Source organism: Neomonachus schauinslandi, chromosome 6 (genome assembly GCF_002201575.2).
Source record: "Neomonachus schauinslandi chromosome 6, ASM220157v2, whole genome shotgun sequence".
Taxonomy (NCBI): Eukaryota; Metazoa; Chordata; class Mammalia; order Carnivora; family Phocidae; genus Neomonachus; species Neomonachus schauinslandi.
In genome coordinates, this window is record NC_058408.1 from 28,339,083 (window position 1) to 28,365,393 (window position 26,311).

General features: G+C 52.4%; 1 protein-coding gene across 1 annotated transcript; it reads left to right on the plus strand.

Annotated features, from left to right (window-relative positions):
• The first annotated feature begins 16,144 nt into the window (after positions 1 to 16,144).
• PHLDA3 (pleckstrin homology like domain family A member 3) lies at positions 16,145 to 19,291 on the plus strand. The gene is made up of 2 exons (XM_021682474.1): positions 16,145 to 16,923; positions 18,294 to 19,291. The coding sequence occupies exon 1, from the start codon at positions 16,473 to 16,475 to the stop codon at positions 16,848 to 16,850; it is 378 nt and encodes a 125-aa protein (XP_021538149.1). The 5' UTR covers positions 16,145 to 16,472; the 3' UTR covers positions 16,851 to 16,923; positions 18,294 to 19,291.
• The last annotated feature ends 7,020 nt before the right edge of the window (positions 19,292 to 26,311 follow it).

Below are 26,311 nucleotides of genomic sequence, written 5' to 3' on the forward strand. Positions count from 1 at the left end.
ACAGAAATGTATTTCTCATATTTCTGGAGGCTGGGAAGTCCAAGATCAAGGCGCCGGCAGATTTGGTGTCTGTTAAGGGCCTGCTTCCTGGTTCATAGCCAGCCATCTTTCTGCTGTGTCTTCACACGGCTGAAGAGACAAAGAAGCTCCCTGGAGCCTCTTTTATAAAGGCACCAATTCCATTCTTGAGGTCTTTGTCCTTACGGCCTCATCACCTCCTAGAAGCCCCACCTCCCAATGCCATCACATTGGGGATTAAGTTTCAACAGATAAATTTTGGGGGGACACAAATTCAGTCCATAGCATTCTGCCCCTGAACCCCCAAATTCATGTCCTTTTCACATGCAAAATACATCCATTCCATCCCAATCACCCCAAAAGTCTCACCTCGTTCCAGCATCAACTTTAAGTCACCCCAAAGCCTCACTCATCGTCATCTACAGAAGATACGGGGGAGACTCCAAGTATGATTCATTGCAGGAAAATTTCCTCCCCAGCTATGGACTTGGGAAAAAACATGTTCTGTGTTTCTGAAATACAATGGTGGTGTTAGAGGATTGTTTTTTTCCTTTATTGCCCGCAGTTCTTGGTCATGTTGCTTCAAAGAATGAAGAGGTAGACCAGGTGAAGAGTGGTAGGCAGCAAAGCGAAGTTTATTGAGTGATAGTACGAAGCTCCCAAAGAGGGAGGGGGCCTGAGAAAGTGCAGATTTGGCCTTTAGGTCTAGGGGTTTTTATGGCTCATTGGTGGGCTGTGTTAATCTGATTACCCCTTCCTGGGCCTGTCACCCAATCAGATTTTTATCACCTACCTATTATGTGGGAAAGGGTGGAGGGCTCCTTCCAGGGTGGTGTAAAATCTGTTTAAGGGTGGTTTCCTCTTAGGGCGGGATCCCCTCGTCCCTGCCTGTCTTTCTTCCCAGCTATTCTCCATTAGTGGGACACACATAGGATAGACAGTTCCTTTTTTTTTTTTTTTTTTTTTAAGTAATCTCTACACCCAGCATGGGGCTTGAACTTACAACCCCAAGATCAAGAGTTGCATGTTCTACGGACTGAGCCAGCCAGGTGCCTCAGATAGACATTTCCGTTCTAAAAGGGAGAAATAGGAGAGAAGAAAGGAATGATGGGTCCCAAGTAAGTGCAAAACCTAATGAAGCAAATTCCATTAGACCTTAAAGCTTGAGAAGAATCCCCTGTCTTCTGGACCCACTGGGGAGGCAACATCACTCCCATGGCCCAGCAGGGAGCTGCCTATGCCCCAACTCTCTGCCAGGGCCCACCCCCGTGACGGCTCCTGGTGGCCCCATTGTTTAAAACCTAGGTGGAAGAAGCCATGGCCCCCAAGCCCCTGTACTCGGGGGTCTGTGAGGGAAATGGCAGCCTTAATGATCCCTGAATCACCTTCTGGGTCATTCTTCCATTGTCTTGAATAGCACTTGGCTTCCGTTGATATGGCTGTCCCGTACTAATCTTATCACAAAGTCACTTGGCCACACCCTTAATGTTTTCATTTTTTGCAATATGGATAGGCTGAGAATTTTCCAAACCTTTAAGCTATGCTCCCTTTTTGCTTAACAGGTCCAAGCTTTAGGTCATTTCTCTCTTCTTGCATTTTACTGTAAGCACTCAGAAGGAGCCAAGCACACCTTCACCACTTTGCTTAGAGATCGCCTCAGGTAGATACCCAACTTCGTTGTTCACGAGTTCTACCTTCCACAAAACATTAGAATATGAACACAATGGAGCCAAGTTTGTTGTCCCTTTATAATGAGGATCACCTTTTGTCCAGGTTCCACTAACATGTTTCTCATTTGTTATCATGATGGCCTTTACCATCCATATTTCTACCAACATTGTGTTCAAAATTATTAGTCATTATTCTCTGAGATGACTGGGGCTTTCTCCAGCTCTCCTTTTTTATTTTTGAGCTCTCACGAGAATGTCCACAGCAGTGTAGGTGTTTTCCTGGGGGACATTTCAGAACTCTTCCGGCCTCTATCCATTACCCAGTTTTGAAGCCACTTCCACATATTTCGGTATGTGTTACAGAAGCCCTCCACTTCTTGGTACCAATTTCTGTTTTTGTCCGTTCAGGCTGCTACAACAAAATATGAATCAGGTGGCTTATAAACAACAGAAATTTATTTCTTGTAGTTCTGGAGGCTGGGAAGTCCAAGATCGAGGTGCTGGCAGAGTCAATGTCGGTGAGAGTTGCTTCCTGGCTCCTAGTGGTCTTTCTGCCCGGTCTTCACAGGTGGAAAGGAGGAGGGAGCTCTCAGGCTTCTCCAACAAGGGCGCTAATCCCATTCTCGAAGGCTCCGCCCTCATGACCTAACCGCCTCCCACAGGCTCCACCTCCTAATACTTCACTTTGGGGGTTAGGATTTCAACATAGGAATTTTGAGGGGGACACAAACATTTAGTCTGTGGCAGACCCCCACAGCCTGCCCCACGGAAGGTTGACCTTATCTGTAAATACAGAGTTCATCTGAGGGGTTGCAGTGTCCTTCATCCTAGGGATGCCCAACAAAACACCAAGAAGCAGAGACTTGAACAACAACAGGCCTTGTATGCCTAATGTCCAGATGACCACATTCAACAGTGGCCTTGACAGACCCCTCTCCGTGATTCTGGGAGTGGGACCTAAACATGTAAAGACCAATTAATTGTGCAGAACACTAGGTAAGTGCAAGGTGACAGGTAAAAGAGCTGGAGGAGAATGCTGCTGCAGGCCATGAGTTCCCCGGGGTGGGGGCCAGGTCACCTTCATCTTGATAAATTCTCTAGGTCCAAAGCAGGACGTTGCCAACGGGAAGCTCTCCAGGAAGGGTTTGTGTATGGGGGAGGATGGATGGATGGATGGATGGAAGGCTCTACAGACTGGGATCACGGTCGCCTCTGGAAGGGACCTATAGGAATGGCCAGGATGGGAGCCCTTAGGGCCCAAATCTGGAGATAGGCTGCCCCCTTCTGGCTGCTGGAGGTGGGTGTTTGGCACGCCAGCACAAGGCCATCTTCTGAGCTAGCCTCTCTGACACTAGCTGTCAAACTCTGGGACAGGGGTCTTCCAGAGCAGCCCCATGGTGGGGAAAGAGGATGGACGCACCTCCTGGGAGTGAAACCTGCGTAAAGGCAGAGGGCTGTAAGCGGAGGTGACTGGCCCGGAAGCACCCTCTGGACAGTGTAGGACGGGGTGGCGCGGGAGGGCTCCGAGGGAAGGGAGGGGGGCCCCCCCGGAGGCCAAGGCGCCTTGGGAAACGGAGTCCACCAGCAGGGAGGGGGCCCTCTATCCACGCGCGCAGCCCTGGGGCTGTACCCGGAGGCACCAGGTGGCGCTGTGAGGTCGAGGCATAAGGCGGGCGTTCCCTTTCTGCGGATCCCACACCCAACTCCTTTCCTCCTTGGCCTGGGGTACCTCGATTTGTGCAGCGAGAGGGCGCTGGCCTCCAAACTCCGGATAATAGTTTCCCACTGCGGGATTGGCACTCTAAAAGGCCCTGCGGTATATCCAACCGTAGACTTGAACCAAGGGAAGAGGGGGAGCAAGGATCTTTGTGTTCCCTGGGGTATTTCTTTCCTCCTTTCTGTGATCGCTGAGCTAGGCGTCCGCAGCACCCACAGGAGAAGCAATGCCCTGGCTGCAGGATGGCCCTGATGTGGGAAAGAACTGCTTCTCCGGAGGGCAGGCCAGCCCAGCCCCATGGGGCTTGCCTCCTCCACCAGCCCTTGCAACCTGTTTGGGTCACCTGCGGGGCTGAGGGTGGAGAAGGAACAGAAGGAGCCATGGGGTAGGAATGCAGGGATGAGGGGGTGAGAGCTGCTGGTAGGTTTTGGGAGTAATCTCTGAATCAAAGGCACAGAAATCCTTTCTCCATGGGGGGCAGAAACCTGATGAGGTCACATTCTCCAGACCTACATCAAGGCAGGAAGATGGTCAAGATCAAGAGAGATCGCTCAACTCATCTACTGGATGATTCTCACTCCTTCCCCCACTCTCCCCTCCCCTAACTCCCAGGCCATGCTCACCAAAAGGGTGAGAATCATTACAGAAGGCTTTTAAAATAGATTCCTGGCCCCACCCCTAGAGATTCTGATTCAGCTGGCCTGGGTGGGGTCTGAGAATCTGTGCTTGGAATCGGTATTTGGATAACCTCTCAGGTGAGCCCTGTGCCCCACCTGGCAGCTGAAGCTGCCTTTGAACAGTAGTAATGACCAGAAAGGACTTCCCGAAGCTTCCTATTTCTGTCCCCTCGAGTCATCCGGAGCCGGTCTAACTCCTCTCCTGCCTGCCGACAGTACTTCAGAGATTGGAAAACAGTTGCCCCACCTGCCGGAGGCTGTGAGTCTCCAGGACAAAAAATTGCTGGCCTTTCCGTCGTTCCTGATGGAGGCACCAGGGGTTGGGGGGCTGTCCAGGGGCAGGAGAAGCAGACCAGGGACTTGCAGTAGGTCAAGGGGCCAAAGCAGAAGCAGCTCCCTCTGAGAAAGACCCTTATGGTCCCTGGGGCCTGGCTCCATCCAATCTAGACTTCCTCTTTTGGACATGTTGGAGGGATCACTCATCCATCTTGTGCATTTACTATGTACCATAGCTTATTTGGAGACCTTAAATGTATTACTCCATTTAATCCTTAAAATAACCCTATGAGTAGGGGCCTTCATTATAACCATTTACGAATGTTCTAACTGAAGCCAAGAACCAAAGAACAATTTAGGACCTGGGCTCAAGGTCAAGTGGCAAAGCAGGATATAAACATAGGCAGCTGGGTCCATGCCCCACTCCCTGCTCCTTCTTCCTTTAGAAGACACTGCATGTGCCAGGAGGTACGCGATGTGGTGTTAGAACAGTGAGTTAGGACCATAGCAGTAGCTTGCATTTACTGAGCACGTACTGTGTGCTGTGTGCCGGCACTGGTCTAGATGTTGTCTTATTTGATTCCTACATCAGCACTGTGAAGTGGTTATATAATCCCTTTATCACAGAAGAGGATACTGAGATTCAGTGAATTTTTAAGTGACTTACACAAAATCATTGGCAAGTGGTGGAGCCAACATTAGAACCAGCTGTGTCACTTTGAGCCAAGCCTCCTCCCCTCTGGGTGTCAACCTCTCATTCCGTGAAATGAAGATGTTGGCCTAAATTAATTCTAGAGAAGTACTTCTCAGGCTTTAATGTGCATAGGAATCTCCTGGGGATCTTGTTAAAACGCAGATTATAATTCAGTAGTTTGGGGTGGGGCCTGAAATCCAGCATCTCTCACAAGCTCCCAGGGGAAGGTGGTGCTGATGCTGCTGATCCTGGGACCACACTTGAGCAGCCAGGTTCTAGGGGACCCACCCAACTCTGATGTTCTAAGTTTATGGGCCTAGGAAGACTCGCCCAAAAGGCCATGAAAATTCAGGAAGGAGATTATGGTAAATAAAGCCCTTAGTGGACATTTTTCATGCCCAGACAGGCCCTTGGTGCCTTTTCTGAAGCATCTGCCCCGAGCCTTTTACATTTCCACTCTGTCAACCTCAACTTGACTCCTCCAGAGGGTTCAAGGGCTTGGTCCTGGGCTAAGGGGGTTGATTCTCTCTAATCAAGGAGTGAAGGGACGTCCTGGACACCCTGCCTCATGACCCTGTCTTCTGGGGACACCAACTGGTCCTATGGTGGCCACATTGCCCTTCCCAGATATTGCCCATCTTCTGGGCACATGGGAGGGTTACATTTCTCCCCTCTTGAGGTTAGATGTGGCCACGTGGCTTGCTCTGGCCTCTAAATTAAGATGAGGAATAATTTGTGTCACTTGTGGGCAGAACTCTTTATGACCCACTGAGCATGTTATCATAGCCCTTTTCCCTGTGACAGAAAGTATCATTTTCCCATCTCTTGTATTTACTGTGTGCCATAGCTTATTGGAAGACCTTAAATGTGTTCATTCATCTAATCCTCGCAGTAGCCCCGAGAGGTAGGTACTATCATTGAACCCATCTGCAGATGATACGTTTGTATCAAGATAGAGCTTCTATCAATCTGGACCTGTTAGTACCACAGCCAGGAGAACCTCCCCCGCCAGCTTTGGTAGGACACATGGTATGAACGGATAAGCTTTGCTGTGTTACGCCTTTGGGATTTGGGGGGGGGGGGGGATTTGTTAGTGCAGCATAACCTAGCCCATCCTGACTAATACACATACCGACATCAGCTGTCAGCTGTGATGTGGGGATAACACCTTAGGTAGGCTGTGTCCAGTACTGGGGGATCGTGTTTCTACAAAGTCAGGATTTGGGCCTGTCACCGAACTGATGCCTACCTCCGAGATCCTCTTCAATAGGAGGGAACATCCTCTTGCCGAAGGTAGGAGGGGGTTCCCTAAGGATGTGAGCCCCACCTCCCCCTGTTTTGCCAGTCCCCAGTAAGAAGAGAGCTATGATCTACCAATTCACCACTGTGTCCCTAGTGCCTAGCCCAGGGTGTGGCTTGTAGAACACTTAATTTACACCTGATAGGACTTACTCTGATGTTCCTTTCCATGAATCTCCCTGTAGATTACATTCACGAATATACCGTGAGCTTCCCTCCACACTTCTGCCTTGAGCCATTGGTTAATTTCTTCTTGACCCCAGTCCCAGGCGGGACAACTCATTGCCTTCCTGCCTGATCTTGACAATGGCACTATATAGGAACTTCTCAATTATGAAAGTGATACTCATGAAAATTCACAACCACTCACTATGAAACATTTGAAAATCAAGGGCAAGCAGGAAAAAAAATTATCTATAATCCCCTGTCCCAGAAGGAACTATTGTTGCCACTGTTATCTTTCCCTCCATCCTTTCTTCTTCTATGCATTCCCCCACCTCCCCACACCCGCGGCATAATTATAACAAGATCCCATGAATGGTTGCTCTTTAGGAGAGGGAAGAGCCACCCACAAATGCAGAAAATGTCAGAGCTGGAAGGGGACCTATGAATTGTCCAGCCAGCCCCTCCCATGGCTGATGAGAACACTGCTTTAAAATATTTTGGGTGCAAATGTGTGTGAAGTAAAGACAAATGTCTGGCTCAACCCTTACTGGGGAACTGTTGTCTATGGGGGCTGGGGGGAGGCACTGGAAGGGGGATGAAAAGATACTTTCTGTGTTTTGAATTTTTTTGCAACAAAAATGCATTCAAGTATTAATTGCACTTAAAACGCATGATTTGTGTTAAAAGAACAGAGAAAGCAAGCTATGGAATAGAAAGCAATCGATGCGTGCAGGTTTGCCCACCTATTACTGGTGGGTTGGTTAAAGCCACTAGATCCCTGGGCATCAGCCAATCTTTTTCTGCTGTCCTTCCCTTCGGCCCATTGTTCCCGAGGACGAGGGTCATGCCAGGGCAGCCCCTTTGCTCCTCCAACATGGGCATCCAGATTCCAGAACGACATGGGAAAAGGGAAAATTTGGCAGGCCCCAACCTAATCCCCAGGTCCACAAGTCCAGTCTCTGCCAGACCCAAGCTGGGATCAAATGCCTTCAAGCCCAGACTCAGCCCCAACAGAGAGGGGACAGTGGGCACTCTCAAGACAAAAGGGATCCCTGGTGAATCAGGAAAGTTATTGGGCTAGAAAGTGGTTAAAGGGCTGAGCGTGGGAGGGGATTTCCACCGAGAGAGCCAGGCCCAGGAGCAAGCCTGGGCGGGTCAGCTGCAGGGTTGTGGCCCACTGAGGTCTGTTGCAATGGTGCCCATAAAACCCAAATCATTAGGCTTGAAGTCTTGATCAGTTATTTCTTGTTTCCCTTTAGAGAAACAGAGATCCGAGGAAACCCCAAAGCTCTAGAACAAAGGACTCTACATCAAAGGGGTGCGGGCAGGTCAGGAGAAGTCTGAGTGACAGGTCAGCAGGGGTGGGGGGGTGGGGGGTGGGTCTCTGAGGGAGAGGAGGGCAGGGAGGGACCTGTGGACTGGAGGGCAGGAGCTACCTGACCCCATGAATCTGGGACTGTGGAGGTTGAGGACTAAGTGGGAATGCTCTGGTCTTACCTAAAGAGAAGACAACAGATAGAGTTCCTTATCGCGCTCCCACCACCTCCCCCCTCCTCCCCCGCCCACACTAGCCAGGCTTTCTTTCTTTCTTTCTTTCTTTTTTTTAATGAATTTATTTATTTATATGACAGAGAGAGAAAGCACAAGCGGGGGCGGGGGGGGGGCAGCAGGCAGAGGGAGAGGGAGAAGCAGACTCCCAGCTGAGCAGGGAGCCCAATTCGGGGCTTGATTCCAGGACCCCAGGATCATGACCTGAGCCGGAGGCAGATGCTTAACGCCCGAGCCACCCAGGCTCCCCCTAGCCAGGCTTTCTTGCAAATCTAATACAAGCTAGACAGGATGTACAAGATGAGAGAGAAGTGACCTGTTCAAGGTGTCCCGGAGCTAGGGCTATAATACAGGCACCTTGTTTCCTGGCTGAGTGCTCCTTCCTTGACACATAGCATTCCCACACTTTCAGATGCATCAGAATCATGGGGAAGGCTCAATAAAACACAGATTGCTGGGTCCCAAACCCAGAATTTCTGGTAGGTCTGGAATGGACCCGAGAACTTGCATTTCTAACAAGTTCCCAGGTGATGCTCCACACTTTTGGAGAACCACTGCTCTAGACCCTGGATATTCAAGTATGTTCCAAGGACTAGCAGCATCAATGTGACACGGAAGCTTCTAGAAATGCACAATCTCAGATTCTGTTCCAGACCTACTGCATCAGAATTTGCATTTACAAGATCCCCAGGTGATCTGTTTGCCCATTAGAACCTGAGAAGCACTGGTCTACACCACACCACCTCTTCCTTACTGGGGTCAAACCCAGGCAGCCTAGATGAGCCTTCCATTCCAGTTGCCAGGGGACACTGGGACAGGTGCCCAGGGGTCTATGGGGAAAGTTGCCTGTTTCTGTGTTTTCCAGGGAGGGGAATGGGTGAGGGAACCACAGATATAGGAGAGGCTGCCCACTCAGCCCCAGGGACTGCTCTGCTGTGGGGTTTGTACACCGCCCTCCAGAAGGTTCTGCACTGCCCACCCTGGGGAAATCTTGTGGCCAGAGGACTGCCATTTAAGTCTCCAAATTGGCCCTTGCTTTCAAGCTGGCCCCAGGTTTTTGTTTAATTTTTACAAATATTATGTCCCACATATGTGTTTATTTTTTAAAAATAGGTGTAATACATGCGTGTGACATGCAAACCATATATAAGCATACCTTGGAGATAATGTGGGCTCGGTTCCAGACCACTGCAATAAAGCAAATATTGCAATAAAGCGAGTCAAATGAATTTTTTGGTTTCCCAGCGCATATAAAAGTTATGTTTACACTATACTGTAGTCTAGTAAGTGTGCAATAACATTATGTCTAAGAAGACCCTGTACATATACCTTAATTTTTTTTTTTTTTTTAAAGATTTTATTTATTTATTTGAGACAGAGAGAATGAGAGAGACAGAGAGCACATGAGAGGGGGGAGGGCCAGAGGGAGAAGCAGGCTCCCTGCCGAGCAGGGAGCCTGATGCGGGACTCGATCCCGGGACTCCAGGATCATGACCTGAGCCGAAGGCAGTCGCTTAACCAACTGAGCCACCCAGGCGCCCACATATACCTTAATTAAAAAATACTTCATTGCTAAAAAATACTACCCACGGCCTGAGCTTTCACTTGAGTTATAATCCCTGATCACAGAACAGCATAACAAATATAATAATAATGAAAAAGTTTGAAATGTTGTGAGAATTACCAAAATGTGACATAGAAACACAGAGTAAGGAAAGGCTGTTGAGGGGCGCCTGGGTGGCTCAGTTGGTTAAGCGACTGCCTTCGGCTCAGGTCATGATCCTGGAGTCCCGGGATCGAGTCCCACATCGGGCTCCCTGCTCAGCGGGGGGTCTGCTTCTCCCTCTGACCCTCTTCCCTCTCATGTGCTCTCTGTCTCTCATTCTCTCTCTCAAATAAATAAATAAAATCTTTAAAAACAACAACAACAACAACAAAAAGGAAAGGCTGTTGGACAGATCTGCTCAAAGCAGGGCGGCCACAAACCTTCCATTTGTAAAAAGCACAATATTTGCGAAGTACAATAAAACAGGGAACGCCTGTAGAAACATGCTTATACAGTAACAAGTATGTTCATGCTGGCGATCCACATCCTGGAGGTTCCATAGGTAACATATTGGTGGGAATCCTTCCAGATATAACCTGTACAACAGAGAGGCACAAACTTTTGCTCATTTGGGATCAAATTCTACATCTTATGACACTCATTGTACTGAAATGTCTGCCCTACAAAACAATGTATTTTAGAGACATCTCTCTCTATTAAGATCTATAGATACCGGGGCGCCTGGGTGGCTCAGTCATTAGGCGTCTGCCTTCGGCTCAGGTCATGATCCCCAGGGTCCTGGGACTGAGCCCCGCATAGGGCTCCCTGCTCCTCGGGAAGCCTGCTTCTCCCTCTCCCACTCCCCCTGCTTGTGTTCCCTCTCTCACTGTGTCTCTCTCTGTCAAATAAATAAATAAAATCTTAAAAAAAATCTATAGGTCTGTTTCGTTATGGTTAACTACTCCACCGTGTATGAACATTTATGTATTGTGCATTTAACTGGATTTTTAAGAGAAGCAAAACATGCAGATGGTAAGAAAAAATAAATAAATAAAAATCAAGCAGTACAGAATGATGAACAATGAAAAAGTAAAAGTCTTGATCTTCTCTCCTCATCCTTCCCCAGAGGAGCTACTGTTAACTACTTCTTTTTTTTAAGTAACCGACTTTTTTTATTTATTAAAAAATTTTTATTTATTTATTTGACAGAGAGAGTGAGCGAGAGAGAGCACAAGCTGGGGGAGGCGTAGAGGGATAAGGAAAGAGCAGACTCCCCACTGAGCAGAGAGCAGGATATGGGACTCGATCCCAGAACCCCGGGATCACGACCTGAACTGAAGGCAGACGCTTAGCCAACTGAGCCACCCAGGTGCCCACAGACTTGATTTTTAGACCAGGTTTGCATTTCCAGAAAAATCGATCAGATAGTACAGAGTTCCCATGTATCTCTCCCCACCCCATAAATTTCCCCCATTATTAACATCTTGCATTAGCGTGGTACATTTATGATGAAGGGGAAACTACTACATTCTCCTTTTCCAGTTCCCACTGTTCATCAGTTCCGTTACCATTCTGTTCCCTCATTCAACAATTATTTACCGAGGCCCTACTGTGCACCAGGCAACATTCTCAGTGCTGGAGACACAAGGGTGAAGAAAACAGGATAAAATTCCTTGCTGCCACAGAGCTTACATTCTAGTAGAGGAGATAAATAATAAATGAGAAAAATATTAAGAATTTTAGATGGTGGCATGTGCTATAGAGAGAAATCAAGCAGGAGAGGGGATGTTGTGTGCATGAGCATGACTGAGTGTGTGTGTCTATGTGTTTGTGTGTCTGTGGGGAGGGGGGTTGCAGTGTTAAACAGGGCGGTCTGGGAAGACATCACTGAGAAGGTGATATCTGAACAAAGAGCTGAGGGAAGTGAGGAGATGTACCATGTGAGGATCTGAGGGAGAACGGTCCAGGCAGAGAACAGCATAAGCAAAGGCCCTGAGGAAGGCCTCATGGAGGAATGGCAAGGAGTGTGGCTGGAGCCAGGGGAGGGAGGGTGGAGAGCATGGGTGCTGAGGTCAGAAAGTAGCAGGCAGGTCTCATAGGCTGCCTCGCTGACTTTCGCTTTACTCAGACAGAGATGAGAAGGTTCTGGTGGATTGCAGGAAAAGGAGTGACATGATCTTACTTCCGTTGTACAAATTTTATAGTGTTAATAGACATTCTATTTTGTAAATAAAATGATCTTTGATGCTTTTTCTATAGATTGAGTCTAACAGTGAATGACCACTAAACCAAATTTAGAAGATTAAATAAATATTGTAGAAAACAGAAGCTAGGTTGCTTTTTAAGCCCCTCTGGGTCCCATTCTGGCCTCTATCCCTCCTTATTCCCATCTTCTGTTCCGTGCTGTCCTGGGTATCCACCAAGTGGATCCAGGGCTCCCTCTGCTCCTCTAGGGATGGCTCAGACCTACCTAGAACGTTTCTAGCACACTATTCCCTGGGGCCATTTTGTAGTCTAGCCCGTTCCAGCTGGACTCAGATTGGCTGACAGTGCAAATCAGCTTTCCTTTGGGCTGGGCAGAGGGTGGAGCAAGCAGAGTATACCCTGCTGAATTTGCCTCCCTCCCCCCCCCCCCGCACTGCTCATGCTCCCTCTATCCCTCCTTATTTATAAATAAATAAAATCTTTTTTTTTTAAAAGATTTTATTTATTTGACAGAGAGAGAGACAGCGAGAGGGAACACAAGCAGGGGGAGTGGGAGAGGGAGAAGCAGGCCTCCTGCGGAGCAGGGAGCCCAGCAGTCTCATGTAGTCAACAAGTCCGTAAGAATTAAGTATCTCCAGGGCCCAGCACTGCCCCCAGCTGAGTGCCCCAGGAAGGCTAAGTTAGAGCTCCCATTCCCAGGGGCAGTGCAGGGATACCCTGGCAGGAAGGGAGCAAAAGACTCTATATCAAAGGGGTGCGGGCAGGTCACCAGCCTCTCACCAGCCCCCACCAGCCCCGACATTGCTCCCTTGGCTTTACAATGCTTATTGATCCTTCTGCTGGACCAAGTTGGATTACTCGGGCCCAAGCCTCTCCCAGATGGGGCTACCAGGCAGGATGTCAATTCTGGGGAAAAATTTAGAGTGAGTCACCTCCCCTTATTCCAGGAGGTGAAGAGACTGGAGGATAGGACTCCCAGTAGGGCCTACGCAGGACACTCGGGAGAGGTCGTGTTGGGAACTGGATGTTTAGTTTGTAAAGACCTTTCCAGCAACAGAGTATACCCTGCTGAAGTTCCTCCTATGGCCTCCTCTTTACGCACTCAATCTTGCTATCCAACATTCCTGTCTTTTTTGCCCTTCCTCCTCTGTCCAAAAACTTGGTACCACTCTACCCAGTAAGCTGAAGAGGAAAGTGTGGGTGGCTGGATCTTGTGTAAAAGAACCCTGTGAGGGGCACCTGCATGGCTCAGTAGATTAAGCATCTGCCTTCGGCTCAGGTCATGATCCCAGGGTCCTGGGATTGAGCCCCAAGTCAGGCTCTCTGCTCACCTCAGCTTTGCCCCCCTCCCCCCTGCACTGCTCGTGCTCCCTCTATCCCTCCTTATTTATTTATAAATAAAATCTTTTTTTTTAAAGATTTTAAAATCAGCAGGGTATACTCTGTTGCTGGAAAGGTCTTTTTTTTTTAAAGATTTTATTTATTTGACAGAGAGAGAGACAGCGAGAGAGGGAACACAAGCAGGGGGAGTGGGAGAGGGAGAAGCAGGCCTCCTGTGGAGCAGGGAGCCCAATGTGGGGCTCGATCCCAGGACCCTGGGATCACAACCTGAGCCGAAGTCAGACGCTTAACTACTGAGCCACCCAGGCGCCCCATAAATAAATAAAATCTTAAAAGAAAAAAAAAAAAAGAACCCTGGGTATCAATACAAGATCCTGGACCTTCTTAGCTACCACACATTCTCTTCCCAGCTTTGTCATTTACAGAGCTGTATGACCTCATCTAGGTTGCTTGACCTTTCTGAGCTCACTTTTCTCATCAGGAAAATGAGCACAATAATAATAACAATACCAATCTGTTGTGAGAATAAAAAACACGAGAGGGCTCTGTAACCTCTAAATGCCTGTGCTTTTGTGAATTAACCTGGAACTGGAGAGACAGTCAGTGAGTCCCAGACTCAGTGCGGGGAGAGGTTGAAGTGATAGAGATAGAACAAAGTTAGGGGCAGAGTTAGTAGCCTGGTTAGTGTCCTGTCTCCTCAAGGGTAGAGTTTTGGATCATAGCAGGACTGGGCCAGATTGGCACACTCAGGAGATTCCTATGGAGGAGGTGGGGTGGGAGGGGGGAGAGAGAGAAGCTATGGGAGGGCATGGCTGGAAGATAGGCTGAGACGTTGGGGGTCCCCAAGACAGGGCTGTGGGTACCTTGAGCTTTCTCAGATGCTGTCCTCTGGGCCTCAAGAGAAATCTATCTTGGCTGCTTCTCTTCTTTCATGGTGCTGGCCACTTCCTCTCCTGGAGGGGTATTCCATGGCTTAGGCAGTTCGCTTCCTGTGTGTTGGGTGGGGGGGGTGCTCCTACAGCACACAGGCTGAGGAGTCGTGGTAGGAAACTTGACAGCTGCTTCCCCACTTCCTGACTTGGAGCACCTCTCCTCTCTCCCCTGGACGCTCCTTGTGCAGGCTAGGCTCTACATCAATGGGCAGGAGGAGGGAAACAGGCTGTGGGGACAAAGAGGTCTTATTACTATCATTACTACCTATTATTATTCCCATAATACTCTATTATTAACATGGCAGTGAAGAGGCCCTGAGGGAACTGGGGGACCTGGAGGAGCTGACAAAGATGGGGCAGGATCAGGACCTAGAAGAGTCACCTTCCTGTGCCTGGCCTAATCTTAGGGTCCCCATCCTCTTCTGAAGGCCATGCAAGTGGGAGAAGGGGAGTAATGACATTTATTGAGACTCTGAGAGTTGCCAGGCCCTGACCTGGGCCTTTCACAAATATTATCTAACTTATTCATCAGAGCTCCATGAACGGAGAATGGACAGACGAGGAAATGGAAGGATAATGCCGCAGCCCAAGGTGGGCGGGGACACCACGGTCCGGGAGGAAGGGTTGAGGTTTGAACCCAACACTGCAGAGCTTTCATCTTAACACAAAGCCCTTTAGGCCAAAAAAGGGAGGGAAGTCTTCTCCCTCCCCATCCCCCTTCAGCTCCCATCCGGGGAAGTAGGTGGCTCGGAGGGAGGTTGGTAGAATCTGCCAGAGCGGCTGCGACAAACAGGGTTGGACCGGCGCTCCTGCAGCTAACTCCTGGGCCGATCCACGTGGGCTGAGCGACCCGTCCCTCCAAGCGTGTGCTACGAAGAAGACTGCAGGAAGTGACCTCTCCAGACCACAATGGGGTCCCCCCTGTGCCTCCACAGGGAGGTTGAGTGACCGCAAGGTTTCTCTCTGCTCAGTTCGCCTTGGCCTTTTTTTTTTTTTTTAAGATTTTAGGGCGCCTGGGTGGCTCAGTTGGTTAAGCGACTGCCTTCGGCTCAGGTCATGATCCCGGAGTCCTGGGATCGAGTCCCACATCAGGCTCCCAGCTCAGCGGGGAGCCTGCTTCTCCCTCTGACCCTATCCCCTCTCATGCTGTTTCTCTCGCTCTCTCAAATGAATAAATAAAATCTTAAAAAAAAAAAAAGATTTTACTTATTTACTTGACAGGGAGATAGAGAAAGCCAGAGAATACAAGTGGGGTGGGGGAGGGGGAATGGCAGAGGGAGAAGAAGCAGGTACCCCGCTGAGCTGGGAGCCCAAGATCATGACCTGAGCCAAAGGCAGACGCTTCACGGACTGAGCCACCCAGGCGCCCCTCGCCTTGGCTTTTCTCTACGCGGCTCCCGGTGCTGCGGATTCGGGTAGGGAGTTGGGGGGGGGGTCGCCCCAGCAGAGACAGCTGGGCAGCCTCTCTTTTTCCCTGCCGAGAAGGGGAAGGAACCCAACACAGGCTTGATTCCTACCCCCACGCCCCACCCCAGGATCGTCCTCGTTTTTCTGATTTGCACAATGCCAAGGGGGAGCTGGCCAAGCTAGGAGAGGGGGCACGGGCTGCGGGGGCAGGACACCCCCGGCCCGGGAAGCAGCCAGCAGATGTCTGGAGCCCACTCTGCAAGTCCCAGCCGGTGCACCGCGCGACCACAGAGCAAGCCCACCCCCTCTTACAAGCAGCGACCCTCTCATCTAGGAGACGCTCCCTGTCTCCCGCCTCCCCCACGATCGTCCCCTGTGTCCAAGGCCTGGAGGAGCTGTGGTTCCAAGGAGCGGCAGACGGCAGGCCACGAGGCTTGGGCTGTTGAATAAGCAGCCCCCTGCCGGTACCAGCCGTCCCCGCCCGGCGCCCAGCGCCTCCAGTGCGTGACCGAGCCCCCGCCGCGGCCCCGCCCCCCGGAGCCCTGCCCCGGCGGGTGCGCTGCGCGGAGGGGAGGGCCGGCCGGGGCAGGAATGCGCGGCGGGCGGCGCAGGAGGCGAGCGGCGGAACATGTAAGGGCACATCCCTCGAGCTGCCGCCCAGCGCGCAGGCAGAGCCCAGCGGAGCGAGCGGGCGAGCGCGGAGCCAGTGCGCAGCCGGGCTCTCGGGCCGTAAAGCCGCGGCGGGCACCGGGCAGTGGCGGCCGGGAGCGGCGCGGAGGAGGGCGGGAGCGGGGGCTGAGGGCGCCGAGCGGGCGGCGGTGGCCGGAGGACTGCGCGGCGGGCGCACGGGGCAGTCGGGGCGCAGGTGGCAGGGCGCGCGGCCAGCCGGCCCCGGGCGCCAGAATCCGGCGCGGCCGAGCGGGGAAGGGCGCCGCGCCCACCGCAGCCTACAGCCTGCCCGGGACCTCGGGGCGCCCATGACGGCGGCGGCGACGGTGCTCAAGGAGGGCGTGCTGGAGAAGCGCAGCGGCGGGCTGCTGCAGCTGTGGAAGCGGAAGCGCTGTGTGCTCACCGAGCGCGGGCTGCAGCTCTTCGAGGCCAAGGGCACGGGCGGCCGGCCCAAGGAGCTCAGCTTCGCCCGCATCAAGGCCGTGGAATGCGTGGAGAGCACCGGGCGCCACATCTACTTCACGCTGGTGACCGAGGGCGGCGGCGAGATCGACTTCCGCTGCCCCCTCGAGGATCCTGGCTGGAACGCCCAGATCACCCTGGGCCTGGTCAAGTTCAAGAACCAGCAGGCCATCCAGACAGTGCGGGCCAGGCAGAGCCTCGGGGCTGGGACCCTCGTGTCCTAAACCCCCCCGGCTTACCATCTTACCTTCATGCTGCGCACCCTCCCCACCACGTGGGTCCCAGATGTCAAGTCAGGTAAGCCCCTTGGGGACCGAACCCTCTTTCTCTCCTCTCTCCCTTCTCTTGCCCCTACGGAGAAAATGCGGGACTCCCACCAGCATTCCACTTCAAAGCTGAACCATGCTAGGGCCAACAAAGAGTAGGAGCTTAGGAGTCTGAGCAGGGGGGCCCAAGAGCTGGACATTGCCCTCCGGCTTTCAGGCAGGAGGGTCCTATGTGACCTAGGTGGCAGAAAGGAAGATAGGAGGGATGGGCCTCCCTATCAGGTTGCTTCTGCCCTGGCTCCGGTGGAGGGAGGCTGGCCTGAACATTCCCTTGAGGCTTTCCCCACCATGGCTTTCAGGGAGCTGGGGAGAGCCAGGGGTGGGATGAACTGAAGTTTGCCCCTCCTTGTGCTAGGATCAACAGTCTACATAGAAGAGTTTGAGCGTGGAATTGGGGCAGAAAGGTAGCCTCCTTCAGTTAGCAGAGTCATTAGGGGTTGGGCACAGAACCCAGCTCCCAAGGTGGGGCCTCAGGGGGAGGGTCTGACTAGGCTGGGCCAGGACTCCACTACCCATTCTTGACAGTGGGTATTGGGTCCTAGGGTCAAGCTGCTGGCAGACCAGAGGTGTTGGAGAGTGGGCCACTGATGCCAAGGGGGAGTGGGCCTGCCCACCTGCCCCTGAGTGCCAGCTAGTGCCCAGCTGGGCCAGAGGAGAAGAGGCTGGAGAAGGGGGTGGGCACCTGGGGTGTGTGTGGGGGGAAACGGGTGCAGGATGGGGTCAGGATTTGTTATTTGTGAGGTCTTAATCCTCCTTGAGCAGTAGGGCAGGGGGTGAGGGGCGGATTTGTGGTCAGGAAGGCCCAGGGGAGGGACCAGGAATAGAACCTAGAAGCTCTGGCTCCCAGCCCTGTGCCCTCTTCCCCAGATGCCCCTCCCTCCCCGTGGGAACTAGGAGCGGGACCGGGGAAGGATTTATACCACTCAGGTTTTCATTTCTCGGGTGGACACCCACACCCCCCTGGCCCTCACTACCACCTCCCACACTACCTCAGCCTCCAGCCCTCCAGCTTCCCCACCTTAACAAATAGAGTCCCAGGGCGCCTGGGAGCCCCATCTGGTGCCATCTACCCCTTTGGCCCTCCTGCTGACTGTAGTGAGGGTTAGCTGAGAGCTTGGGCTGAAGGCAGACGTGCTGTATTGAGAACTGACCCCTATTCGTCCCTTGGGCCTCAGGGGGGCTAGGAGGAAGCAGGTGTGGATCACGGTGTGTGGCACACATACTATTTTCTGCTTTCCCCTGCTGTGGAGAAGGTTGGGAAGCCCTGGTGTGAAACAGCTCATGGTGGATACTTACTCTCCCGGGGTCTGCCCCGCCCTCACTGCTGTTCTTTCTTGCCAGCTCTCCTGCCCCTTTTGGCTCATGGGGCATGACTCTGCTCCCTGCGTCTAGGCAGAAGCCGTGGTCCTGTGGCAGAGGCGTTGGAGCTGAAGGAATGGACAGGGCCCAGGGCGGAGGGCAGAAGGCCACGTGGGGCTGAGGATGAAGATTCAGCCTCTGGACACTCTGAGACTCTCAGGACATTCCCAGCTCAGGGCTTTGTAGCCACAGGCCTGACTTGTATCTCACGATGGAGCGCGGGCATCAAAGCATCCTCTCCCCAGCGGCCCTGTCATCCGTCCTGCAGACTGCTGGTAGTCCCCAGCTTGGCGTCATGCCTGGAGGAGGACATTTCCCCGTGGGGTGCCCAGCCAGCGCCTCAGGACTCGGGAGGCCAGCCTGGTACCCAGAGGGGGAACCACCCTGGCATCACCTCTGGACTGACCTGGGTGGGCGGGAGCTGACCAGCCCTGAGGCCCACGCGTGGGGGTCTCCTGCTGCTTAGGTCCTTCTGGGACCCCCACCCATCCAGGCCTTCTCTTTGCACACTTCTTCCCCCACCTCCTGCCCATCTTCCCCCCACTGTGGTGCTAGGCCTGGAGGTGGTGGGGGTGGGGTGGGGGTTTGACCATTACCATTTCATGCCTATCCCAAAATGAAGATGCCCTACAAAGGGCAGTGACCACACTGTTTGCCGAGTGGAATTCTTTGCCCACAAAGACCCCAGTGCTTGGAAGATCCCTCTCCCACCCCCGCTTTCCTATTCCACAGCCCATTCCGAAATCTCCAGCCTAGGGAGGGGGAGACATGGCAACCCCAGGAGGCATGACCTCAGTGGTCCTAGGAAGGAGGAACCGTCAGGACTGAGGGATGTTATACGGGCCAACTCGGCGTCTGGCGATCTTCTCCAGAAGGCCGTGCCACCCCTGCCATCCTGGGAGCTGGCTCAGCGTTCTGGACAGAGCTTGTCTCCCTGTCATTTATATACTCAGGCTTTATACATTCGTACAATATGTGCAGTAAGTACTCCTCGTGGGGCGGTTTAGGAGGAATAATTTCAGCACATGAGAACCTCAAGTACAGAGAGCTAGCTGCCTGAGTTATTCAGAAACTATTAATCGGGTAGCCCTCGAGATCTTTCCATGTTGTGGCTGGCAATTTAGGCTGCCCTCCCTTCCTCTGTGGTCCACCACGTCTGGCCTTCCCTGTGGCAAAGCAGTGGCCTACTCCAGAGTCTAAATTAAAATTACCGAGGAATTATTTTACAAACATATCAGTTATTACCTCATTAGGCTTTATACCCGTCTCATGAATAGCTTAATCCCAGTGTGGCAAAGAAGCATCATCTTCCATGCCAACCCTGACCAGTGCTGAGAAAGGTCTGGGCTCCCCATGCTGTGATCGATTGGTGATGTCTGCCATGGGCTGGGGAAAACGCCCAGGCTTATAAGGGGTTGGGGGGGGAGGGATGGTGAGAAGATGGTGTCTGCCACCCCTTCCTTGATGGAGCCAGGAGAATGGGAAAGGGTTAGCTTCTCCATCCAATAAGACGACCTCTAAAATAGAACCCTTGCTCTTCCAGTTGAGCCCGAAAGGTGACCAATGGTGGGGACTCATACATGAAGGAAGAAAAGAGGTATCCAGGCCCTCCGAAGTGGGAGAGTGGGAGCGGGTGGGAGTGGGATGCAAGGCAACCCAAACTTGTACTAAATGCCTCTTACAGGCCAGGCCCTGTGCTTGGCACTGGAGATCCCGGGTTGAGGAACAATCTGACCCCTCCCCCGAGGAGCCCAGAGTCTGGTGCGGAGATAAAATGCCAGTTGGTGCCTGTAGTTGGGCTCTTCCCCCTGTGCCCAGCACTGGGTCGGCCTCAGGGGAGTTTCCAGGATCATTCTGGGAGCTTGGCAAAGGGCAATGGCGCAGCCAGCCTGGGCTGTCAAGGGTAGGGGGCACACGAGGTGGAGGAGGAGGCCGACTCTGGGTTCTGGCGCTCCCTGCTTTTCTGGAACCCAGCCCTGTCGGTTCCAACTATGCTTTGGTTCCTGCCCAAACCCAGCTTCGGTTTCTCCCCTTGCTAGGAGAGTCCCAGCCCCTCTGAAGGACGTGCTGCGATTAGAACCCTTCACACAGACCCTAGAATGTAGTAGGTCCTCAATATACATTAATAGAGATGGTGGTTGTTGCCATGGGAAAGAACACTCCCTCCCATTTGTAAAAGTCCTGTAGCTTCCTGAAGCCTCCAAGAACTCGCAGCACAGAGACTGGGGGCTCACATGCTGAATTTAGTTTTTTTTAAGGATCTGTGACCTCTGGGGAGCGTTTTCTCTCTGCTGTGGAGGGAGACACCCCTGCTTCATGAATTCAGGGGTGTCTTCACTGGTCTGGCAACTCCGAATTCTAAAAATGGAGCATAGACCTTCACCCTAGGAATGCTTGGCTGGACCGCAGAGTAGGGTCAAGGCCTCTTCGGGGGCACAAACAGGCCCTGACAGTGCCAGCAGACATGCATGCAATGGAAAAACCGCTCAGTTGGGCCTGAGGACGCCGTAAGGCCAGCGAGGGCCTGCTGCCTTCTCTCCCCCTGGCCTCACCCCCATCTGATGTGTGAGTCATGGATGGGAAAATGAGACAGGGCAAGTCCCGGCCCAGCAACTGGGAGGCCTCTGAGGCTAGGGGCGGGGAGACAGGGGAGAAGGGGATGGGCTTGCTCAGGTCAGGGTGAGCTGAGGCTGGGGCTGAGGCTTTGGCAAGAGTGAGCCTGTTGCAAGGGCGAGAAGGAAGGCCAGCGCGAGGGGCCAGAATTGGAATCCACAGTCAGGCGGTGCTGCAGGAGGGAGTGGGGGTAGATCTATAGGGCCTTAGGGCATGCAACTCTGAAATCTGGCCCTGCCCAGAAGTTGGGGATGCATAGGTGCGGTGGGCAGGTATCCTACCAGGACCAGAGGCCCAAGGGCCCTGGTCAGACTGTGTTTTGCTGTGCGCCATGCTGCTGCTTGGCGGCTCGGTGGGCCCGGGCTTGGCCTCCTCCAGTCTCTGCTCTAGTCTGCGGGCCATGGTCCCCCAGCGTGTTCTGTCCAGAATGCAATCCATTCTCCTGCTTAAAACCTCCAGGGGCTTCCCCACTGCCATGGAGGAAGTCCAGGCTCCTTGGACATGCCCTCTCCTCAATCAGGGCTCTTTCTCATGCCTGCCCTCACAGTCTGCACACACGGGGCCCCTGCATGCCGCCGCCCCCATTCCAGGCCGGCAAAGGCCGCCCCGCACTCCCGGGCCTTTGCACCCCCCTCCTCCGGCACATTTTTGCATTGTTGGCTCACCACCTCGGAGGAGCCTCCCCAGTTCTGCCTCCAGTCCAGGCTGAGTAACCGCTCTCTCCTCTGTGTGGCCATAGCTCTTCCATTAGTCACCCTGCGTGGCAGTTGGCTTCCTTGTCTGCCTGTCGACTAGACCGTCAGCACCTGTCATCTGCATATTCCTGCTCCCTCAAAGTATCTGGTACACAGTAGTTTCTTAATGGCAAAGGGTAGATCGAGCTTACTCTGTGCCAAGCATTGATCCAAGAACTGTTCAATTATTGAATCATGTAATGCTCCAGCAATGCTGTGAGGTCGCTGTTAATTCTTAGAACTCCCATGTTTTCCATTAAGAAACTGAGGCCCAGAGAGGTGAAGTGATTTGTTCAGAATCACACAGCCACTCTTAAGTGGCGGAGCCAGGATTCAGCCAAGTCAGTGGGACTCTAGCATGTTCTCTTAACCCAGCACCAGAGGATTAATTCTCACCGGATGAGTGAATGAAGGAATGGAGGAATGAACCCACAGTGTCACTGGGAGAAAGATGCTCAGGAGCTGGGAGAAAGGAGTTAAGCCCAGAGGAGTGGGGAGTCCGTCTTTGGGCTGGGGTGTGGAGGAGCTGACCGCAGCCAGTCCTTGAAACAGTGGTGGGTCTCACTATAGGAAAGGACATGGGGAGGTGTCCTGTGGGTTGGGAGGAGGCGTCCTGGGGCAGGATTAGTCTGGAAGAATGGAGAGACCCAGAGTGGGAAGGTACAGTGAGAACTCTGAGGGAACACATAGTTTTCCAGGCTGAGTGCTGGTCCTGTGTTGGCCCAAAATGCTGTTTGTCTCATGATCTGGGGTATAGGGCTGGCCCATCCTGCATACCATGCTGCAGAGAGCAGGACTGTCGGCTCAGTAGATGTGACCCTGTGTGGCAGCAGGCCCGGTCCCAGAGGCCCACAGGCAGGGCTCACACCCAGCTAGGGCAACCAATCATCCCAGTTTGCCTGGGACTCTCCAAGTTTAAGCACAGAAAGCTCTGTGCCCCAAGAAACCCCTCAGTCCTGGGCAACTTGGGACAGCGGGGCACCCTATGCCCTGCCTCAGGGACGGGAAGCACGGCCGCTCCCACCCTCTTAGCTCACCAGTCAGCTCTGCCCACAGCTCTGCCCTCCAGTGGGGCCATGGAAGAGTCCAAACCTGGAGCAGCGGTGCGATGGCCCAGGGGTATCAGCAGCCTGGACTCAGGCAGCAGCGGAGGTTTCTGCTGTCCTTGGAGGGGACACCGGGCCCCTAGCTGCAGGGAGGAAGGAGAGCCAGGTGTCTCTGGGGGCTCTTCAATCATCTCTGCTTCTACCGGCGCCCAACCTCAATGTAATTCAATTCATCTCAACCTGGCCCTTTGTTAAGCACCTGTTAAGTACAGAGGCCTGTCCAGTCTCCCAAGATCATCGAAACAGAGAAGGCAGCAAGGGAAGGGAGGGGACTGTCAGGTGGGGACAGAGCTGTGACGGGTGGGCAGGGGATGCAGGTGGTCCTTGGGATGGAGGATAGAGTTCTATCAGAGGGAGGAGGGGAGGCAAGGCCTTCCAGGGGTAGAAATGACCTGTGCACAAGTGCCAGGCTGGACAATGTGGGGTGGCACAGGAAACACAAGTAGGTTTGCACAGAACCTGGAGGTCCAAGAACTGAGCACAGAGGAAGTGGGCCGACTCAGAGCCTATTGACCGGCGGGGGGTCTGAGCTTCTTTCATTGGCAGCGGGAGTCTGTCACACAAGGCTTTTGTTCTTTTTTTTTTTTTTAAGATTTTATTTATTTCAGAGAGAGCGAGCACGAGTGGGGGCGGGGGGGTGCACCACAGAGGGAGAAGCAGGCCCCCCCACTGAGCAGGGAGCCTGACTTGAGGCTCGATCTCACGACCCTGCGATCATGACCTGAGCCAAAGGCAGATGCTTAACGACTGGGCCACCCAGGTGCCACAAGGCTTCTGTTCTTAACACATACACACCCCTGGGGCGCCTGGGTGGCTCAGTTGGTTAAGCGACTGTCTTCGGCTCAGGTCATGATCCTGGAGTCCCGGGATCGAGTTCCGCATCGGGCTCCCTGCTCGGCGGGGAGCCTGCTTCTCCCTCTGACCCTCCCCCTCTCATGTGCTCTCTGTCTCTCTCATTCTCTCTGTCTCAAATAAATAAATAAAATCTTTAAAAAAGAAAAACAAACCACATACACACCCTCTTATTTTTATTACAAAGATGTGTTCATTGAAGAAAAATGTGAAAGGACAGCTCATTATGAAGAAGAAAACAAGTATCACCTTTCATGTTTCTATCTGGCAGAGATAATCTTTGTTAACATTTTGGTGTATTTCCCTCTACATTTATTTCTATGCAAAGAGATATGTGATATATAATTATTACATATGATATGTTATGTGATTATTTTTCACTCATGGGGTCATGCATTTTTTTTCTATCGTATACAAGGTGGTAATAAATGTTGGCATATCTAAACCTCTGTGTCTCTGGTTGTTTCTTTTCTTTTTCTTTCTTTCTTTCCTCTTATTACTTGGAAGTCAAATTAGCTTTCCTAAAGTGGAATGGCTGGGTCCACCCTGGAGAGCAGGGGAGGTGTGGTGAGCCCTGGGTTTGAGAATGGGTGTTGGTGGTGGTCTTGGGGAAGGGAGACCCTGGGAGCGGGGAAATCAGTTTGGAAGCAATGAGGCCTAAGAGCCACGGTGGGAATGGGAGGGAAAGATGGGAGCCAATGAGGAGACAGTGACTAGTTGGTAAATGCCCACTGTGGGGCGGGAACTCATGTCATCCACGTGGAGGCATTCAGGTAGCAGTGAAAAACACTTATGCTCTAATCACAGATATGAGTGTGAATCCCTGCTGGGTCTCTCATTAGCAGTGTTATTTGGCACCCCGTTAAAACGGGAAGGATAATAGCCTACTCCCTAGGATCATGGTGAGAATTAATTGAAGGAAAGCCTGTAAAGTAGATAAGGCACAGAGATAATGCACAGTAAGCATTTGTTACTACAGTAGTGTGATAATCCTCCCCTTGACCTTGCTCTGCCTAACCCCCATTTAGAAAGCTGCCTGTAATGAACAACTTAAACTGGCAATGCTTGCCCGTGCTTTTACCTGATACCAACCCCTAACTTCCACGGAGCGCGGCCTAAACTGGGCTAGACTTACATCCCTTCGGGATAAGTGTCCATCTTACAGCCCATGAAACTGACATTCAGAGACATGAGAAGTCAGCGGCAGGTGCAGACTCGGGCCTCCCAACTCTGGGACCCACGAAGTTCTCGCGACATCCCGGTGCCTCCTGGTGTTGGAACTTCCTGGTTAGAAGTGAGGATGGAGAGAGCAGGTGATGCTCCAGCAAGATTCCTTTGTCGTCCGAATGCGCTGCACTATCATTATCTTCACCAGCACCGCTAACTGGGCTCCACTCCAATGGCTCAGAGCCCTTCACACACAGAAATACCCCTTCCCCTGCCAGGAAGGAGAGGGCGAGTTGCACAACTTGTCTGAGTTCACAGAGCATGTCGCACACCACGCCAGGAGGAGAACATGGGAGTCTGGCCCAGGCCAGCCCTGGGGAGCCCTTGGCTGACTCCCCGTTGCAAAGGAGTTGAGCCTCCATGCTTACCCAGACAGCAGAGGTAAACAAACTGCGCTCAAAAAGCAACTCTAAAATGCCGACAGCGTCTATTAATTATACTTGACTGCGGTGGTCAGGGCTGCAGTTTGGAGCTTTTGGCTATTTGTGCCAAGAGAGACTTGAGACTCTGTGCTTACCCCACTTCCAAAACACATATGCCCAATGGCTGTTTCTCACAATCGGGGTGGTCCATCTTGAGGGTCCAGCCCAGAATAGTTTATTTCTCCAGCAGAACAAAACATAACCCTCCCCCGGCAAGGTCTCTGGAAGCTCCACTCCCCACCATCTTCACCTTTCAATCCTGGAATATTTACCATCACCCTCTGTGTTTCTTTCCAGCGCTCTGGCTCTCAAGGAATCTTCAGGTGTGATCTTGTATTATCAAAACAGGAAAAGCTTGGAATATTTCCTGCTAGATAAGATGGTAAATCTAAGGCCCGGGGAAGTAAAGCATCCTCTGCAAGGTTGAGCCATGGTCCCTGAGTGAACACCCAGTCTGAAATTAGATAGACGAATGTTCCTAGCTGGTCATTCTGTTGCAGGTTGCGGCATGCATGCATCTGGGCCACTTAGGAGTTTAGGGAGGGGACAGCCTCTCAGCTCTTTCTCCTTGGCCTCTACTGGCTACCTGGGGGCTCCTCTCAGCTAGCCCACGAGTCCTCTTTGCTGTCAGCACCCACTGCTGGCCTGAGATACTTGCAATGTAAAAAGTAATGCTAAGATGAGGGATGCCTGGGACATGCAGGGAGACCTGGGTCCACCTTGCTTTGCCCAATGCCTCCTGATTCCCAGATCCACAGCCATGAGGTCTACCTGCACGGTTTGGTGAGAGGTGCACCCCACCTCAGCAGCCAATCACTTGTTCCTTTGGTCAGCTCCTTCTGAGCCTGGGCGAAGCCTGGCTGCTTCATGCAGCCCTCGGATTCACTGTCCTAGATGGGAAAGTGCAGGAGGGCAAGGCCCTGCATTTCCTTACTGTGCTCACTGCTGGATCCTCAGGCCAGTGGCTGGTCTATAGCAGGTGCGCCGTAAAGAGTGTGGAAAGAGCAAATGGGAAGTTGTGTGTGAGTGGTTATGTACGTGTGCCT

Excerpts from the sequence above, each read along its gene's own strand:
- PHLDA3 (XM_021682474.1), top strand. The coding sequence starts at position 16,473 with ATGACGGCGGCGGCGACGGTGCTCAAGGAGGGCGTGCTGGAGAAGCGC.